Source organism: Taeniopygia guttata, chromosome 8 (genome assembly GCF_048771995.1).
Source record: "Taeniopygia guttata chromosome 8, bTaeGut7.mat, whole genome shotgun sequence".
Taxonomy (NCBI): domain Eukaryota; kingdom Metazoa; phylum Chordata; class Aves; order Passeriformes; family Estrildidae; genus Taeniopygia; species Taeniopygia guttata.
The window spans coordinates 3,553,890-3,573,624 of NC_133033.1; the positions used below are offsets into that span (position 1 = coordinate 3,553,890).

At 41.8% G+C, this 19,735-nt stretch overlaps 1 protein-coding gene across 2 annotated transcripts; it reads left to right on the forward strand.

Annotated features, from left to right (window-relative positions):
- Positions 1 to 54: 54 nt before the first annotated feature.
- Positions 55 to 18,895, forward strand: MYSM1 (Myb like, SWIRM and MPN domains 1). 2 transcript variants are annotated; one of them, XM_030278684.4, is made up of 20 exons: positions 55 to 166; positions 2,029 to 2,104; positions 2,298 to 2,368; positions 2,631 to 2,708; positions 2,836 to 2,862; positions 3,377 to 3,455; positions 3,981 to 4,079; positions 4,671 to 5,425; positions 6,227 to 6,357; positions 7,145 to 7,248; positions 8,141 to 8,218; positions 9,289 to 9,377; positions 9,697 to 9,751; positions 9,830 to 9,880; positions 10,705 to 10,779; positions 11,814 to 12,002; positions 12,824 to 12,956; positions 14,715 to 14,820; positions 14,938 to 14,995; positions 15,790 to 18,895. In XM_030278684.4, the coding sequence occupies exons 1-20, from the start codon at positions 108 to 110 to the stop codon at positions 15,946 to 15,948; spliced, it is 2,472 nt and encodes an 823-aa protein (XP_030134544.4). In that variant the 5' UTR covers positions 55 to 107; the 3' UTR covers positions 15,949 to 18,895. The 2 variants fall into 2 exon arrangements, with proteins under 2 accessions (XP_030134544.4, XP_030134546.4); XM_030278686.4 differs by having other exon boundaries at positions 14,941 to 14,995; positions 15,790 to 16,099.
- Positions 18,896 to 19,735: the final 840 nt, after the last annotated feature.

Genomic DNA, 19,735 nt, shown 5'->3' on the forward strand with positions numbered 1-19,735 from the left:
CTCACTGCCCGGCCGTGACCCGCAGCTCTCCGCCCACCCCAGCGCCATCTCCGCGCCCGCCCCTCTCCGCGCCCGCCCCTTCCCGCGATAGCGCCGGGCCCGCTGTCATGGCGGCGGCGGAGGAGCCCGAGGTGGACATCGAGGGGGACGCTGCGGCCGCTCCGGGGTGAGTGATGGCCGCCAGGGGCTCGCTGCGGCTCGGCCAGCGCGCCCCGTCCCCCCGGCGGGCGGGGGCCGTGAGGGGACAGCTCCTCCCGAGCGAGCGGCCCAGGCCGGGCGCTCCCCGCCGCTCCCGGAGGGACCTTGGGGTGTCACGGAGCGCCCGCGGAGAGCGGCAGCGCCGGGCAGGGCACTGCGAACGGGGCTGTGGTAGCGCTGGTGAGAGGAGAACGCGGAACCTCCCTCATGGGATCCCCCCCAGAGCCCGGAACTGCGCTGCGAGGCTGCTGGGAGAATCCTTAAAATACCCACGGGGAAGGTGCTGGGTTGTGTAACTGTGTTAGCGAGGGAGGCTCGGGAAGCTGAACGCCCGGAGATGCAGAAAACGGCTTCCTAGAATCATGGAATGTTACGGGTTGGAAGGGACCTTAAAAATCTTTTAATCCCAACCCCCCTGCCATGAACAGGGATATCTCCCACTAGAGCAGGTTGCTCAAGGCTTTATTCAATCTGCCTTTGAACGCTGCCAGGGCTGGGGCATCCACAATCCCCCTGGGTAACCTGTGCCAGGGCATCACCATCCTCAAGAATTTCTCCTAATATCTAATCTAATTTTTCCTTCGCTCAGTTTGTACCCATTAGTCCTTGTCCTGTCGCTACAGTTCCTGCAAAGAGTCCCTCTCCAGCTTCCCTGTAGCCCTTTCAGATATTGGAATTTTGCTATCAGGTCTCCACACATCCTTCTCGTCTCCAGGCTGAGCAGCCCCAGCTCTCCCAGCCTGTCTTTGTAGAGGAGGTGCTCCTCTTATCAACATCATGGCTTCCTCTGGACTTACTCCATCACTTTCATGGCCACCTTATGTTGGGGACCCTAGAGCTGGATGCAGCACCTCACTCCAGGTGAGGGCTCACCAGAGTAAAGTCCTGCTGGCCATACTGTTTTGATGCTGCCCAACTCCACTGGCTTTCTGGGCTTCAGCAAATTCACAAATAAGGGATGCTGGAGTGAGTAGGCAGTGACTGCAGTGCCTCAAATCGAGCACTTGCGGGTGCAGGGAGAGGTTTGTAGCAGAGACACTGCCCTCAAATAGCCCCTGGCACTGCTGCAGACAGGCTGCTGGCAAAGGAGGCTCTTGATCCCACCCTCTCCTGGGTATGCTCAAAAAGAAGTTGAAGTTATTGATCCTTGGACATGGAGAGTAATCCTGATCCTTTATCCTATAAAGAGATGTTTGAACTCATGCACAGAGCAGTTCAGAGCAGTAGGTGAGTTTAATTTAGTAGTGCTGCAGGGAATAGAGGGCTAATTAGTCTTTAGACAAGACTGAATGTTCTGGAATTAAAGATTTTTGAAAACAAGTAATTACACAAATTCCTAAGGAGATCTTATGCTGCATGAAAATAAAAGGAAGTTGGTCAATGATGTTAATCGGTGACAGATCTCTAATTAGTAGTTATTTACAGAAAAGATTAAATATAAACTGGATGAAGTCTGTATGAGTACGAGTTTAAATACTGGGAGGAAACTCTTCCTTGTAAGGGTGGTGAGCCCTAGCAAGGTTGGATAGGGCTTGGAGCAACCTGATCTGGTGGGAGATGCCCCTGTCCATGGCAGAGGGTTGGAATGAAATGATCTTCCAACCAAACCATTCCTGGATTTTATTCTATGGTTCTAACAACCCTGTATGACAGGATTCTATTAAATCTTGTGCAAGTAGGTCTCCTCATCAGGAAAAGCTGTTTGCCTTTACAAGAAAATGCTTTTACCTTATCGGGGGTATGTTGTAGAAATGTTAAGTGGAGATAATACACCTCAATGACATTAAATATTAAAAATACAATGGTTCTGAACACTAGAATCTCTTTCAGAGATCATGAAAACACAGCATCAAGCCTGCTGCAGGATCACTATCTTGATTCATCTTGGAGAACTGGCAACAGTCTTGTAAGTATTTTTTAAATCAAAGCTGCTTGTAGCAAGGTTATCAGAGCTTCTGTGTTCTCTCTTCCCTCCATGTACACGCTCTTTTAGGTTTTTAACCAGTGCTTCTTCCTTACTTTTACAAACTATTTCTTCTCAGTACTCAAGTACAATGGGACAGAATTCAGATATTAAAACGTGTTTTTGTTGTTTGCAGCCCTGGACGTTGGACAGCAGCATTAGTGAAGAAAACAGGGCTGTCATTGAAAAGATGTTGCTGGAGGAAGAGTATCCTTTTGCTCATTTGGTTTTATGTTTTCCTTTAGAAAGCTAAAAAGCCTCCTATTTCCAAAAGAGCTGGAAAAATCTTTCCCTATTAAGGTGACTGAAGCCCTGCAAACTTCTAGGTGGATTGCAGAAATCCTGCTGTAGAAACTGCAGTATTTGTTTCTACAGCTGGGTAGTTCTGAAGCAGTATAATTTTTCTGATTATCTCTCATATGTACAAATATCTCTGATGCTTTGGAAATTTACTTAATTACTATTTCAGATATTATTTATCTAATAAATCACTTTCTGAAAAAATATGGCTCAACCAAAAGGAGGTGGAGAAAAGATCTGTGAAAAGGTAAGAACTGTATGGGAAAAATTCTTAGCTGAGTAGAAGTGAAAAGTCCTTCTAAAATCCTTCTTATTTGCTGGATATGCACCAGCAGCACAATTACTAATTTTTATTTTCACTCTTGCATTTGCAGCCCACATAAGAAAACTGGAAAAGTCATGTATGTACATTTTAACAATTGAATTGGATTTTTAAATGTGGTGTCTGATTTTGTTAAGCTACCAAATACTATTTTATAAAAATTAAAGTTTGTTTTGTTTGGCTGTAAAAATTTATTTAAGAGACCTTTCAACAGGAAGAAATATTGTTGTGTGTAACAAGAGGCTAGAGTAAACCAGGTTTTGGGCAGTTTTTTGGTAGCACAGTGGTCTTTATGATAAAAATTGGTTAATTCTAGTTGCCATTTTACCTGAACATTTCTGATACCTGCTTTGATGTATTTATATGCCATTGCTCATTGATGAATATTGAATTGCCTTGAATCTTCCATTATGATGGAGAAACTGATGTGATTCTCAGTATTTTATTTATGAGTCACATTCATGTTTAGAGCAATACTTTGAGTTTTGCCAAAGATTGAGAGTAGTCCTCTTGTCAGAGGGTGCCTTGAGTGACTGGGATTGGAGAATATCTGGATTTGGGAAAGCACTGATTTCTGCTTCCTGCATTCCCAGGGTGCGTTCACCTACAAAATCACCTGGCTGCTCCTTGAAGTGGACATCAGAGGAAAAAGATCTGTTTGAACAAGGACTGGTGAGTTTGTTTATATATACATACATACATACATACATACATATATATATATATATATATAGTATTTTAAATTGAATTGAGTTTATCTTGATCAGTAAAGTAGTTGACATGAATAAGCATGTTGTATAATCACAATGCTGCATTAACTACGAGAAGTGTAGTGTGTTCTTAAGGCAAATCAGGTAATAAAGTGAAATCCTTTACTGTTGTAAAGTCTGCAGAGATTAATGGTTGTGCCAATTGTAAAAGGGTTTGCATTGCTAGGCATAAGGATTCCTTGGGATAACAGGGAGCTGAGTGCCTGAAATGGGTAAAGAAGATCCTTCAGTTAAAAAGAGCAATAATTCTTAATACTGGAAGCAGTTCCAGTCTTGGTAGAGCATAAATAGTGAGGTTCTTTACCATGGGTTTGCTGTAGTGTTGGTGCATTTTAATGAATAATGAGGTTTTGAATCATTTGACACATGCAGTGCCATATCTGGTATGTCAGAGTTGGGGCCACTTCCATGTGCTTTGTTATTTCAGGTGAAATTTGGCCGCAGGTGGACAAAAATTGCCAAACTGATCAGCACTCGAACGGTTCTGCAAGTCAAGAGCTATGCTCGGCAGTACTTCAGGAACAAGGTCAGTGGAGCATCCCTGGGGCTGGCAAAAAGGTGTTTGCCATTGGGTAGCTTGGTTTTAATCTGTCTTTTCAGGGCACTGCTGTCAAGGCAGGTACTTTAATCATTCCCATATTCAGAGAAGTGGAATATCATTATTTGCAGATTTAAATGTGAAATCAGACCTGATTTCAAATTCCTAGAGTGACCACTGTTTTTATTGCTGGTATAACTAAACAATAAATGCAGTATAATTATTCCCTTACATTGTTGGTTGTTAGTCTGAAATCACTGGTTTTCTACTACACAGCTCTTTCTTCTGTGTGTTGTAGTTTTAGCTACAGCCTCATTTGAGATTTCATGGGCTTTAAGAAGAAATAACTACTTTCTAGGGCTTTTTGACTGGAAATACATGTAAATTTATACTTGGCCTAAGTATATTTATAATGCTGAGTAAAAGTGAGTTGCAATGGATTAAAGTAAATTAAAATGATAAATTGAAGAAGAAACACTTCAGAATATCTGCTGTTCAAATAAAACAGTCCTGATTATTTGGGAGGCAGGTGGTTTTGGTTCGCTTTTCCCTCCTAAATGTGTTTTATATTTTCCTAAGGCAAAAAATGGTGATTCAGAAAAAGAAGAGCAAAGTCAGTGTGGGAGCAGCCTTCCCACAGAAGATGGGACAAGGGTGGAAGCTGGAAACTTGAGAGGCCGTGCAGACCCCAACCTTAACGCAGTGAAAATTGAGAAGTTGTCAGATGATGAGGAAGTGGACATAACTGATGACATGGATGAACTACTCACTCCTGCCTTCCAGCAAGAAACAGGAAAATCTGAATTATCTGTTATCCCAAAAAGTCCAGTTGAAGAAACAAAAGCAGTGGAACAAGGTTTTTCATCTGCTGGCCACAGTTCTGCAACTGCTTTGCCTAAAGAAGATCCTCAGCACACCAGGCCAGAGACAGTGGATGCACTGGTATTTCCTGCTGTGGCAGCAACATGTTCCCAGCACCTGAATGGGGATAAATCTGTGAATTTGGATTACCAGCAGTACAACAATTTTGTTGAGAAAGCTGAACGAGGTGGACCAGTCACATGTCATGGAACTGCACAAGGAACCGATCAGGAGCTCAGTGAGGAGCAAAGAGACCTGGCTGATAATGGATTGCTTTTTCCTTCTCCCTGCCAAGTGGATGAAGATCATCAAGAGGAAGCAGAGGAGCTGAAGCCACCTGATCAAGAAGTGGAGGTTGACAGAAGCATCATTCTAGAAGAAGAGAAGCAGGCTATTCCCGAATTCTTTGAAGGGCGCCAGGCCAAAACACCAGAGCGTTATTTGAAAATCAGGAATTATATTTTGGATCAGTGGTGAGATGCATTAATTTCTTTTACTGAAATAAGTGATTAAGATGTCCTGGTCTGATATAGCTAAAACACTACTTAGCACTAATAGCTTACTTCTGAATAGAGTGAAATTAATTGTATGGTAGCTTGCCAGTGAAGAGCATTCATTATTAATGCTTCTTTTGCAACTTCCTGATTTTTTCTCTGGCATTCTGGAAGCTGAGCAATGAAAATACTTTGAAGCATTAAGAAAATAAATGTTCTGTACCAGAACAGGCTGCATTTATTTTGGCTGTGCTATTTTCTTGCCATTTTTGCCATCCTGTGCATAAGAATGGTTTTAACAAATGATTCCTTAAAATCACAAATGGCATTAATTCCATAGCTCTGCCTTTACAGAAAGCCAGCAAGAAGTGCTAGAGCAAATAATACCAAAAGAATGCCTCAAATTAAGAACCAATTTGGAGTGGTGCTTGTACACTTAATTGTTTTATATTCCATCTGCAAAGGATTGGTGTAAGGAGACATAGTGACCTGCAGTAGAAGGCTCAAGATAATTTGGTTGCCAGTTTTGGTTTGTGCTTGCTTTGAAGTGGAAAGAATTACAGTTTAACTCTGTCCTCATTCAGTTATCTTGTGCTCTGAGAGCTCCTAGTTGCAAAGAAAGACTAAAATTCCATTTGACACCAGAGAAGTGTTGAACTGAGAAGATTCATTATCAGTTTAAAGGAAGGGATAAATGCATAGAGAGTGAAAACCTCAGTTAAAGTCCTCCAATTCCTTTGTCCCACCATGGTTTGTTCTGCTCTTTGTGCTTTGTTTTAGGGAGAGATGTAAACCCAAATACCTGAACAAGACCTCGGTGCGGCCAGGCCTGAAGAACTGCGGGGATGTCAACTGCATCGGGCGGATCCACACATACCTGGAGCTGATAGGAGCAATCAACTTTGGCTGTGGTAAAGAGATTTCTGTTAGATTGTCAGTAAAGAGCCTCTTCTGGTGCAGTGCTGAAGGGCTGCAGCGATAGGGTGTGCTGCTCACACAGAGGGTGCACATTCATCCTTGCTAGGAAGGACCTTCCAAGCAGATTCTTTCATAGCCTTGGAAATCTAGAGGAGATTGTAACCAATTAACAGGAGTAGGAATTTTGGGCTTACACAAAACCTTCTGTTTTTTCTTTTTATTTTCCTTTCCTCATGTTTAATCACACACCAGTTGGTGGGATATCTGTTTTGTTTCATGCATTTCTGTGTGCCCTGCTGCGTCTGAAATTCTGCCCTCCTTATTAGGCAGAATTCAAGTAATTGTTTCTTTTCCTACACTTAATTATAACTATTTTCTAAATAAACACTGATGCCTTCATCTTCAGGGCTAGTTTTAAACAATTCAAGCGTTTAAATCAGGTTACCTGTTAAAAGTGAATGTGCAGCTGTAACTTGATGTTGGTTTAGAGGCTCTGAGTGAAATTTGGTGCAAAGCTGAATGACAGTCACCTAGGAAAGGAGCAATGTCCCGCAATTACATTTTGTCCAAAGTAAAGTTGTTAACAATTAATTAACAAGAAGGAGGTTTTGTTGTTTTAAAAGTGAGAATTACGACTATCAAGAGATGTCTTTGCGGTGAGGGGTTTGTTTGCTTTCTCCCCGTGCCATTTGCTTTTGTCACTTGCCCGTGTCATTCCCGTGCGTGTGGCAGTGCTGAGCAGCTCTGCTGACACGGGAATTGTCCATTTGTGTCCTGCAGAACAGGCCGTGTACAACCGGCCCCAGCCCGCCGACCGGAGCCGCTGCAGGGAGGGCAAGGACACGGTGGAAGCCTATCAGCTGGCCCAGCGCCTGCAGTCCATGGTACAGCCTGGGGACAGAGGAGCAGGGGGAAAATCCTCCCAGCCTGCATTTATCTGCAAGCCAGGGCAGCTCAGGGAATGTCTCCTCTCACTCAGGTTGCAGTTTCCTTAGGGTGCCCTGTGGTTTGGGTGGCAGTCTTGGTACAGGTGTCTCACACTCACTCACATGTTCACGACTTTACTCCAGCTGTCTTGCAGACTTTCCCCTGCAGGCTGACCCCTACCTTCCCATAATTTATTAGCCACAAAATAGTGAAATGCATTGCAGTGTGTGATTAAGTTGCTTGCATTTCAGCTGTTAAATACAGTAGGTATATGTTATGGCTTCCTGAGAGCCCTATGTACACAATTAAATGCAGCAGTAACTAATTTATAACTGCGTGAATTACCAAGGCTTGCCAGAGTTAATTTTTATGTTCACACTTAATGTAGCATTTTTAAGTACTTCACAGCAAACTAGTCGATGGGAGGAAAACTAAATCAATCCCACTTTAAAAATAATAAATTGAAATGTAAAGAAGTGTAGCATACACTATATGCAAACACACTGAGTTTATGGCTTTGTATGTTGTCTGAGCATTAATTCAGAGCTGGATATCAGTGCCCTGTTGTTGTCAGGGGTGCTGATATTCCATGGAACACTAACAGGCGTTACAGCCTTAAACACCAAAAACTTTTCCTGATGATGATTCAGGACAGATTAATTCTACTACTATTACTACTTAATTCTACAGAAATCCAGGGTGTTCTTTATTTTCTGGGAACATGTTGGAGTGTCACCATGTTGGAGTGTCAGTTCCTTTCCTGGGGCAGTGACCTTTTGGCTGTCCAGATGAAGGAAATGCAGTTTTTTCAGGGTAAGAGCTTTGACTCATGGTGGTTTCTTGCCTCAGCGCACAAGAAGACGACGAGTGCGGGACCCTTGGGGAAACTGGTGTGATGCAAAGGATTTGGAAGGACAGACATTTGAGGTAACCCTCCGGTTTTTTAACCTTAAATCATCAATTCTTGCTAATTGCTGGCAGGTGCTGTTGCATCAGGCAAGAGAACAGTTGTGTCATAGGGATTTAACCTCCCTTGTGGAAGTGTAATTTGAAAGTACTGCAGCAGCTGGTACATCTTCATGCTGATAGATACAGCTGCAGTTGGGGTTTGCACAGGGGTTTTATGCCCATAAAACTCATTGCCTTGTCTTGTAGGAGATTTCATGACCCGTTGCTTTCTGTTAGCTGCCTTTAGGGTAAGGGTAGGAGATGGGAGAATAACATTTAAATGTTATTTTTTCAGTCCCGTATGGTTTCCTTGTGCTCATTATGCAGGTGATAATGAGTTCCTGATATTAATTCTGCTACTAGCAATATCCCCAGTAATACTGTGGTTTATTAAGTGCTTAAAAAATTCATGCAAGATTAAATATTTTATGGGAGAATTTGAAAGAAAATACATATCTGTTCCTACATGTTTCATGTAATTACAAATTGCATGAAAAGTGAAGAACTGTAGGCATCCAATTTTCCTGTATACAAAGCCTTCTTAATTTTCAACCTTTCAGTAATTGCCTGTAGCAATTACTTCCATAATGGTATCATGCCATCCCTACTTTTGTGTAACTATGGGTTAATAATGCCAACATTTCCTGTAAAATACATATTTGGATGGAAATAAAGGTTGAAAACATTCATCCCTAAGGAGGGGGCATGATAAATGCTGGCTGTGGTTTGTAATGGCAGATTGTCACACCTGAATTTACACCTGGTTTGTGATGTGGGCTCTGATTTTACTGAATTTGAGGAATTTGGAGACGGGAAGAATTCTCTTATCAGGCACCTTGTGGACTTAGTATCAGATTGTCATTCCTTCCTTGGAATGACACTGCTTTGTTCTACCATGTCTGTTGCCTCTATCTTGAGTAGTCTTGTAATACACAAATTATATTAAGAGGGCAGGATATCAAGAATTTATTCTGGGCTGGTTTTGCAATCAGGGCTAAAAAAGCACTTAAGACATTGAAACATTCACTTTTTTAAAAAAACCTTTTCAGCATCTCTCAGCTGAAGAATTAGCAAGAAGGAGAGAGGAAGAAAAACTGAAACCTGCAAAATCTTCTAAAAGTTTGAGACAAATCAAAAGGTATTTGATTACATTGTGTTCAGACATAGATCTGCTAGAAATGGAACAAATGTCCTGTGTAGTGTCAGGCTGGAGCCCTGCACAGCATCATTATGTGTCCTGGTCTGAAATAGCAGGGATGCTTTTCAGATGTTCCATGTTGGAATTCAGGAGTGTGGGAAGTGACATTTCTGTATTTGGTGGAAGCCATGCTAGTGTGGGATGAGAAAATCCAGTGAAGAAAACAAGGTTATTCCTCCTTTGCCAAGGAGACAGTGGGAAACTTAAAAAGTTTCCTGACTGTCCTACATCTTTAGAGAAATTTTCTTTCATTTTATAGTTCCTTTGATCCCTTTCAGCTGATACCATGCTGTTTGTTCACGGAAGAAAAGCAGGTATGTACCTCTGAGTGAATTACTGAGAAGGCTCCATTGCTTGGGTTACTTTTCTTATTACTGTGTTTATCATTTCAGGAACCCTTTCAAGTGAAAGTGTCTTCTGAAGCACTTTTAATAATGGATTTGGTGAGCATTAAGTTTTATCTTTCAAAAAGGTGTGATGTGTATGCTGTGGGTTTGGTTCTTTTTTTTAATGATCAACATAACAAGGCCAAGAAAATAAAACAGAGAAGCTGTGACTGTCCCATCCCTGGAAGTGTTCAAGGCCAGGTTGGATGGAGCTCTGAACAACCTGTTCTAATGGAAGATGTCCCTGCCATGACAGGGGGGATAATGAAATAATCACTCAGGTTCCTTTCAACCCAAACCATTCAGTGATTTTTTTCCAGTCAGACCTAGAAGTATGAGAATCTAGTATTAAATAAAGCACCTAAAATGAATGGGTTTTGTATTGTGCTTAATATACAACTATTGACCTTCTAGAAAAACTAGTAAGAGCTTTGCTACTTTACTGAGAGCTTTACTACTTACTACTCTCTGTCATACTTTAAATCTAATTTCCTTAAAGCTACTTTCTGAAACAGACTGCCCTTCTGAAATCTATGGCTTCATTTTCTCCCAGTCTGGGAATTGATTTTGTGTTTGCAAAGCAATGTGTAGGTTTTTTCAAGAACAACAGGCTGTACCAAAATGAGTGCAGTTGTTCAGCACTGCCCAGGCTGCAGTTTTTGAAGCCAACATTGCTTTGTGTGTGGAAGTCTTATACCCTTGCACTACATCTGTGCTGTGTATATAATAAGCAAATTTAATCTTTTCTGTTTGCTTTAAATGGAAGTACTGGGTATTTGAGATTCTTGAGTTGAGTTTTCCTTCTACATATCCTTGAGAAGTCACTGCCTGGTGAGAAATGCCACAGTTTGGACATTCCTATTTGTTTGATCTCATTCCAGCACTCTCATGTGTCTCTGGCAGAAGTGATTGGGCTGCTCGGTGGAAAGTACTCTGAAGCTGATAAAATTGTGGAAGTAAGTGTTTGTCTTTTCATATTTCTCTATAATATTAAAACTGAAATGATCATAGTTACAATTTGAATAGCTGTAACTTATTTCTAAAAGGCAACTAATTAATTAAAGTGGAAATTCATTACTGTAGTTTTGAAATATGAGAGTTAAACTTACGTTCAAGTGTCAGCTGCATCATGAGGAAGATCTGGTAAATGCCTCTTAAAACTTTATAAGTTTTCTGTAACTGATTCACAGAATTCACAGAATCACCAGGTTGGAAGAGACTTCCAAGATTATCAAGTCCAACCCATGCCCTAACACAACTGAACCCTGGCACCCAGTGCCACATCCAGTCTTTTTTTAAACACATCCAGGGATGGTGACTCCACCACCTCCCTGGCCAGGCTATTCCAGAACTTTATGACTGTTTCTGTGAAAAACTTTTTCCTAATATCCAACCTATTGGTGGATATCCAACCCTTGGTGCAGCTTGAGGCTGTGTCCTCTGGTTCTGTCAGTGCTGCCTGGAGAAAGAGCCCAACCCCATCTGACTACAACCACCTTTCAGGAGTTGTAGAGAGTGATGAAGTCACCCCTGAGTCTCCTTTTGTCCAGGCTGAGCACCCCCATCTCCCTCAGTGGTTCCTCACTGGGTTTGTGTTCCCAGCCCCTCTCCAGCCTCCTCTGGATGCACTCGAGCATCTCAACGTCCTTCATAAACGGAGGGGCCCGAACTGGACACAGCACTCGAGGTGTGGGGAGTGCCAAGTACAGGGGCAGAATGACCTCCCTGCTCCTGCTGGGGACATTATTCCTGATCCAGGCCAGGAGCCCCTGCCCTTCTTGGCCACCAGGGCACACTGCTGGCTCACGTTCAGTCTGCTGTTGATCAGCACCCCCCAGTCCCTTTCTGCCTGGGCACTGCCCAGCCACACCGACCGCAGCCTGTGACATTGCAGGGGGTTATTGTGGCCAAGATGCAGGACTCGGGCACAGCAACCCCTGCAGCCTGAGGAGGTTCCTTGCAGTGGTGCAGCCGGAGGTTCTTTCCCCAGGTGCGTGCCGCAGAGCCGTGCAGCAGCCTGAGCACAGGCCTGCAGTGCGAGATGGACCCGGTGTCCCAGACCCAGGCCTCGGAGTCGCTGGCGGCCAGGGGCTTCCAGGTGATCGGCTGGTACCACTCGCACCCCGCCTTCGAGCCCAGCCCCTCCATCCGCGACATCGACACGCAGGCCAAGTACCAGGTACGGCACAGGCAGCCAAAACACCAGCAGCCCCAGAGCCTCCCAGTGTTCCTTACATCAGCTTGTCGGAATCTCTGGGTATTGGTGATTCCGAGATTGTAGAAAGTCTCTGTCTTTCTGCCCCGTTGCCAAAGCAGAAGCCATAATTCATCTGTGCTGTTTCAAGGTTGTTTATTTTTGCTTATCTCTAACATGTTCTGCTGCCCTGCCGCAGGTCTGTCCTGCAGGGCAGTGTGTGGGGCTCTGCCCCTCAGTGGGATGGTACAAACATTATATACCAGAAATTACGTGTACTATATTTACAATAATGTGCCAATATCTATCATCTACGTTGAACAGTGTGTCCCCAGCCTAAACCAATAGAAAAATGCCAACATCACCAAGAACATGGAGGTAAGGAAGAAGAAGGAGGAAGAACAGGATCAGGCCCACTTTCCTCCATCTTAGAACTCCTGACCCCCATGTACAAAGTAAAACCCCCCTGTACAGGTGTTAAAACCCCCCTGTACAATACTAAAAAATTTTTCCCTCTAATTTGTGACTACTTTTACTATACCATCTAACTCTGTCACTGCTTGTTCCACCTTCAAAGTTGGTAATTCATTCCATGGTTCAAACTCAAGATCACAGCTGTTTTCAGCTGCTTGCCAGGGTCTAAAATGCTTCTGACCAAGGCCTGGAACCTCTGAAAATGTCTGAGGGACATTTTGAGTTCCGACACAGCTCAGCGGCAATTGACATAAAAGCTGTTCTTCAGGTTTCAGCATTGCTGCTCTGAATAAGACTGGATTTTTGTATGTGGTGTTTTTGGTGTTTTTTAGAGCTATTTCTCCAGGGGTGGTGCCATGTTCATCGGGATGATCATAAGCCCTTACAACAGGAATAATCCTCTTCCCTATTCCCAGATCACCTGTCTGGTCATTAGTGATGAGATCAGTTCTGATGGTTCCTATCGTAAGTACCCCTGTTTAATCCAGTGTCTTAATTCCCCTTTTCCTTTTGTGTGTTAAGGGGAAGATGTCTGGTTTTGAACCTGAGAAATCAGTATTTATGTATTTACATTGGTGATATGAAGGCATTATATAAATGATATCATTTATAATGGTAACATGGGCTAGATAAACCCAGGAATTTCACTGAGACACTGTGGGTTGTCTGTGCTGTCAGGATAGGAATACACAAGTATAAATATGCACGAGATTGATCTTCTGTGTTAGTGGTTCCCACAATTCCTGAAAGGAGTGAAAGGGTTGGGACACAGGTCCCTGTTATTTACATACAGAATCCATGTGAACAGCTTAGAAACTGTTTCCCATGTCTTACTTGGCCTGCATTACAACATTCTGAACAGATTCTCTACTCGAGGAGACAGAAGTAAATAGCAAAGAATTGGCTGCTACAGCGGCCAAAAATCCTTAATTTTTGAGTAATGTGGCATTCAGCAGGTCAGAGGATCAAAGAAATGTGCCAACTGTCCAGAGGAATACAAGACATGAAAGCTGAAATGGTGCTGGCATCAGCCCCCTAAGGGAACAAATCCCTGACTAAAAATGCCCTTGGCATTTCATGAAAACAGGATCTTTTCCTTTCTTGAACAGTTAAGGACATAGCACATAAAATTTGCTGTATTGCAAGTAATGATCAGATCTTCTGCTCTTTTCCTGACATGGATTTGAGGAAAATTCCCCTGATAACTGTTAGATGGTTCTGGTAGCTGCCCGTTCTCTCTCCTCCTCCCCTATTTATGAAGTCCTGGTTTTTGCATCCACACTCCAAGGTTTGCAGTTCTCTTGGCACAGCTGTAGCTGAGGCCTTGTGAGCCCACAGCTGCCTCTGTTTTTTCCAGTGGAAGCAGACAAGGGAGCCTCACTGCATGGTCCTGGGCCAGGGGCTGTGCCCCAGTTCCCATTTACCACCCTGAGACTGCTGCACTTTTATCCTCTTCTCCCACACATCCCACCCTTGTTGGGGGCAGTTAAAATGCTGACAAACTCTATTGCCCTGAGAAGCAGATATTTTTGTAATCTTGTGTGTTTTCTGTCAGAGGATTTCAGGTTTCTATTTAGCTCCTGAAATCAAGGTTTTACAAAATGCCATCTACTCTGGCTCTTTGGAAATGTTTTACTGAAATGTACAGTCTCTTTCTTTCTCCCTGATTTTTGGTAAACTAATTGTGTCCTGCAAGTAACTTTCTGATGGTTCTTCTAAAATATTTTCTAGAATCCTCTTCCCCCACCTGCAGTAAACTAGAAGAATTTCTTCATTTCTGGGCAAAATTCCTTTGAAATTGAAAACAATAGTCAGCACTTCACCATCAGCCCATTCATACTGAAAAACCAAACCTTTTTTTATTAATTTAATAACCATATAACTCTTAGACTGCAAAAGTACAACTAAGTTAGAAACACTCAATTAATTTTTTCATTTGTGGGTTTGTTGTAGATTTCTGTCCTTCCTATGGAATGGGAATTGGCAAGGGCAGGGAGCAGAACAGATTTGTTCCTACTCCCACCAGAATTAAATTTGGAATCCAAAACACATCATCCTTTACCCTCCTAAATGTTGTCAAGTAACAGAACTACAAGCTTTGCAGTCAGTAATAAATGAGGAACAGTTATGGGGAAGGAAGGGATTGCACCTAAATTAAACAGGAAAAAAAAAACCAGTGGAGTGTAGCAGAAACACTGAATAATGATCTTCAATTGATTGCAGGCCTGCCCTACAAATTTGAAATGGAGCAGATGCTGGAGGAGCCACAGTGGGAATTGATATTTGAAAAAACAAGGTGGATAATTGAGAAATACAGATTTTGCCACAGGTTTGTGTCCACTTCTGTTACAGACATCAGGTTGGAATTTTTATGCATTTATTGTTACTTTCAGTCAAGACACATGGCTGCTTTCTCCAGCACTCCTGTTTGTTTTTCTTCCAACAGCAGCGTCCCCATGGATAAAATTTTTCATAGAGATTCTGACCTGACTTGTTTGCAGAAAGTAAGTTTTCTTCTCTTATTTTTTTTATGTTAGATGTTATTTTAAAATGCAAATCTGTGTCATATCAGAAGTCACCTGGAGTTCTACTTTTACAGAGATGTAAATTAACAATAATAAATTATTTTTGTGGCACAGCTAATTTACTTACAACACAGTGAGAATAAAGGTCCTCCTCTCAGAGAGGTTGGGGGTATGCAGACACCAAGTTTGACCCTCAGTTTGGAGAGGAATTAATGGCAATTAATTACTCAGGTCTCTCTCAGCATTTTGTGTGCTTTCAGTGTCAAGACCTGCACACATCTCCAGAGCAGATTTGGCCTTCCTGGTCCTTTGTTCCATCAGTAAAATAATTCTGTGCCATGTTTCTCATGGATAAGTAGGAACTTTAATTTTCCAGTCAGTGTAGTCACTGCTCTGGAGCTCTGACTAATGGCAGCTGTACCATTATTGCACAAACAAGACAGAAACTCTGCCCAAAGCAAAAGACATAAACAGAAAACTTGCGCACAGTAATTGCACACATTGATTTTTTTTGTTGTTCCCTCTCAATTCATCTTTGCTTATAAAGTGTAAATCTAAACTTTAGTTGGTTGAATGCTCTGAAATTTAGTTGTTGGGTAATTGGTTTTAAAGACTTGGGTTTAGATCACCCTGTTCCTTTTAAATTTACAATGTACAAACACTTTTTGTAGTGTTCATCCTAAATAAATAAATAAAAATCTCTTTGCAGTACTTTTCACATACAAGAGGGAGGAAATGACAATTTATAACAGATTTCCTTTTCTTTTGCCTAGCTTTTGGAGTGCATGAGGAAGACTTTGGGCAAGGTAACAAACTGCCTCATTGCTGAAGAGTTCTTGACTCAGATAGAAAACTTATTCCTTTCAACATACAAGAGTGAAAAAAATGCTGAAGGAAGTGAGAATGAACGTTCACACGAATTGCCAGTGTGATGGATTTGGAGTTTTGATTTCATTTTTTAATTTCTTCCCCACCTCTCCATTATGTCAAGTCTTTCAGAATTGTTATCTCTTTTAATAGTGACTGTGAAGAATCCGGTGTCTTCTCATTGTTGTGGTTTAAAAACACTTTGAAAGCTCCTAATGTGTGTGACCTGTGTGCCTGAGGAACGCTTAATGCTAATGAGTGCCATGTAGTTAATGATTGAGCAGCCTGATGTTTGGGAAGGAGGACACCCTGTCAAGAATGCTGTGCACCAGTCTGCAAGGAGAGTTTGTTCTCTCTCGAGTCTTTCAGTTTGGGAATTTCCTCTAATGATTTATCTGCAAGTGCACCTCTAACTCAGAATGGATTTGTTCCTTTGCTTTAGGGAGTGTAAGCTTGAATGAGTTCACAAAAGGGAAACTTAACTGAAATGAGAGTTTTGTAGCTCAAACTTTCCTGGTGTCCAGTAAGAAGTTTCATCCAGTGGTAGCAAAATCCATCACCCAATTTCTTTTTTTACTATTATTTTTCGTATTACTTTTCCCCATTGATTCTGATGGTCAAGTAGCTTTGTGGCACATTCTTTGCTATCTTGCTTCTAATATTGGGGAGAAAAAGCTGACGAGTTTCATGACTTCTCAGTAGTGGCTGTGCTTGTTTCCAGTGGAAATGATAACTCCTGTCCTACTACAGGTTACCTCTTTCTGACCTTCCATTCTACAGGGAGGTTTTAGGTTGTTCTCCAGATCATTGTGGTTTGTCCACTTCTAATTGCCACTGTTTCCTGTGGAAACCAGATCTCCTGACTGATGGCAAACTGAATGCAACGAGCAGAAAAGGGTTTGTGAATAAAAAAAAAATCCCCACTTTTATATTCAGAGTCTTCTCTATAATGTACAGTTCAATAGAAAAACACTTGTTTATATTAGTTCCTCAGTTATGATTTCATACAGTTATATATTTAGATAAATCAGTCACAGATTGATCTTGATTGAGCAGTTTCCTGATTGCAACTTGGAAATGTTTCATGAGCTGTATCACTGTGAAACTTTTGAGAAAAAAAATGTGCTTTAAATGTTGCTTTCTAAATACTAAGGAAACTTGACTTGTCTACAGGTATTACTATTTACACATGTTTATCTTGGGCAGAGTTTCTCAGAGAGGTCTAGAATATATTTGAAAGTTTCAAGCAAGACTTGGAGTTTATATGTAGAGGGGAGACAATTTTAAGAAAATGTGTGTGTGTGTAAATATATATATAGATCTACATAGCATAAATGGAATTTTGAGATTTTGTATGTTTCAACTTTTTGTTTGTATAAAGAGTTTGAAAAGCTTTAAAATCATAGAGTTGCATCCCAAGGAGGGAAGTCCTTCACGGGAAGTTAATGTTCTATTTTTATCAGGCCTCATGAGTCTGTCACTAAGGGGAAGGAGCAGAACCCAGTCAGGTGAAAATGTGAGTCCTTGAAACTCAGTGATTTTCCCACATTTAAGAGCTGTGGAGTCAACAGTACTGGTGGGTGTTGTGTGCTCTCTGTTCAGATGTGCTGGTGCACAGCTGTAGGTCCCACTGCTGTGTGTAATTTGCCCCTTGGTGTACCCATCTCTCTCTGGCCTCTTGGCTCAGTCTGCATTTACTCTGAACTCTCATCTTTGGGGTTCCTGACCAGCACTGTTGCATGGATTCCTGGATTCCTGGCTGAACTGCACTCCAGGTTGGGGGAGAGCATTCCTGCTTATCAGTCATGGCTTGCAGTTTTGTAGTTTTCTGGAAAATCCCCCAGTGCCAATGTCCTGACATTTCTAGTTAGAGCTGCTAGGAAGAGGATTTTGAATCTCTATTGTCACAGCACCATGAAGTAGATACTGATCGTTGTCCACCCCTATTCCCCTCCCTTTAGGGTTGAGTCAGGATTACCCAGGTAGTGCTAACAATGTTCTGGCTGCTTCCCTCTTTAATGACCACTGAGGTAAAGTCACACCGTTGTATTGTTGTATTTAAGTCGTGTTATGTAAGGAAATTTTTGAGTTACCCAGACTTTTAAAGTGATTTTTCTGAGGACGTGGGGCAGGACTGAACCTTTGACATGCCCATAAAGGCTCCAGAATTCCAAGTGTTTGTTGCAGGGTGGTGTGGAGAAAACACAATACTTGTACCGTCAGGATCCAGTCTAGCACACAGAATCCTATAGGAATTGGAAAGAGCACAGTTGGGATGCTGAGCAGTGATTTTGTTGACAGGAGGCAGGGTGAGAAAATAAACTAACCTACTTTTATCATTTAGTTTCACTGAGTGGTTAATGATCCAAGTTTGGAAGTTGCATGCTTCCCAGGAAATAAAAATCTGTTTGACTAACATACCAGTTCTACCAAACGCATTTTAGGCATGCCATTTTTTTTATGAAAAACCTTTTTTTTCCCCATCCAGACTTTGTTTCAGTGGACCTGTGCAGACTAACCTGCTGTTCCTTTCCATGAGACCAGTGTTACACCTTACCAAGTTGTTGCTCAGGACATGAGAAATTGTTGAGGAGTGAATAATATGATACAATCAAAACTGGAATTCAGCAGGTTAGAAGAGGAAAAGATAAATTAACAAAAAAACCCACAAAATAAACCCAAACAACCCCTCCCAAGATGTCACTTCTGGCACTTATCCCTATGGGCATTTGTTGGCTGAATCATGTTTTGGTCTCCCAGTTACCAGCAGTGCTGCCTCACAGGGATGCACATCTTGTGTTCAAGGGGAGGGAACATCCCTAATTTTACTTTTTTTAACTAACCAACTTGCCGAAAACAATTCAGTTGAAATAAATAAAACCAAGTAAAAAGCTAACGCTGTTGCCATTGATATTCATTCAGTACTTTTTTCCTTTGCTTGCTTCTCTGCTATTTCTGCCTGGTGATAGACAAGAGGCTGCTAATAAAGGCTGTACATGCAATATGCAGAAAGATGTGTCTGTGTTTGTAACAGCGGCAGAGGGAAGCTCGGTTCCAGCAGAGGGAGCTTTGCCACAAAGTTCGGAACTCGGTGTGGCCCAGCTGAGCACCCCGAGTGTCTGCACAGGGAGGGAGGGATAAGGATTTCATCCATCCCCACGGGAAGCAGCCAGTGCTGTAACATCCCAGTGAACACTGTAATCATATTTGATGCTGGACAAAGTATTTAATGGCCTAGATAAAAGTATTCGAGTTGTTTAATTGCTGCTTTACATAGACCTACTGCCCTACTTTTACAAGCTTTAGAATTGTGCTGAGAAATTGTTTCCATGGAAGCAGAGATCACTAAAGAAATAATGCACTCTACATTTCCTACAGGATTATTCCTTTTACAGCCTGCTGTTCTAAATAATTAACTCTTGTAGTACTGTTGCAGCTTAGCATGGATTAAAAGAAATAATACTTTTTTTGGTGTCATAGACACGTTACATTTTTAAAATATATATAAATAGTTGGATATATATATATATATATATATATATATATATATAGTTGGGCAAACTTGTCTTTAAATAAGTCCATTCCTTCCTTATTTACAAAGGGGAAAATCCACCAGTAAAAGAAAAAGTCAATGAAGAAGTGCACTTTTATTTTGAACTATGTTTCACATTTGGCATTTAAATAATGGGAAATAAAATACAGACAAAATATGAGGAGATAGGTAGGTGATAGTTAAATGGATTTTGACTTTGAAGGAGGGATGTGAAAATTAAAAGAAAAAAGGACATTATTTTAGTGTGGGTAAATGAATGCCTTGGAAATAGGAAAAGAGTTGCTAAACTATTACAGAAT

What these genes read in the sequence shown, in the direction of transcription:
- MYSM1 (XM_030278684.4), top strand. Translation starts at nt 108, where the DNA reads ATGGCGGCGGCGGAGGAGCCCGAGGTGGACATCGAGGGGGACGCTGCG. An exon ending in GGAGAACTGGCAACAGTCTT is followed by an intron (nt 2,105 to 2,297) that starts GTAAGTATTTTT and finishes TGTTGTTTGCAG; the next exon opens with CCCTGGACGTTGGACAGCAG. An exon ending in AATTATATTTTGGATCAGTG is followed by an intron (nt 5,426 to 6,226) that starts GTGAGATGCATT and finishes GCTTTGTTTTAG; the next exon opens with GGAGAGATGTAAACCCAAAT.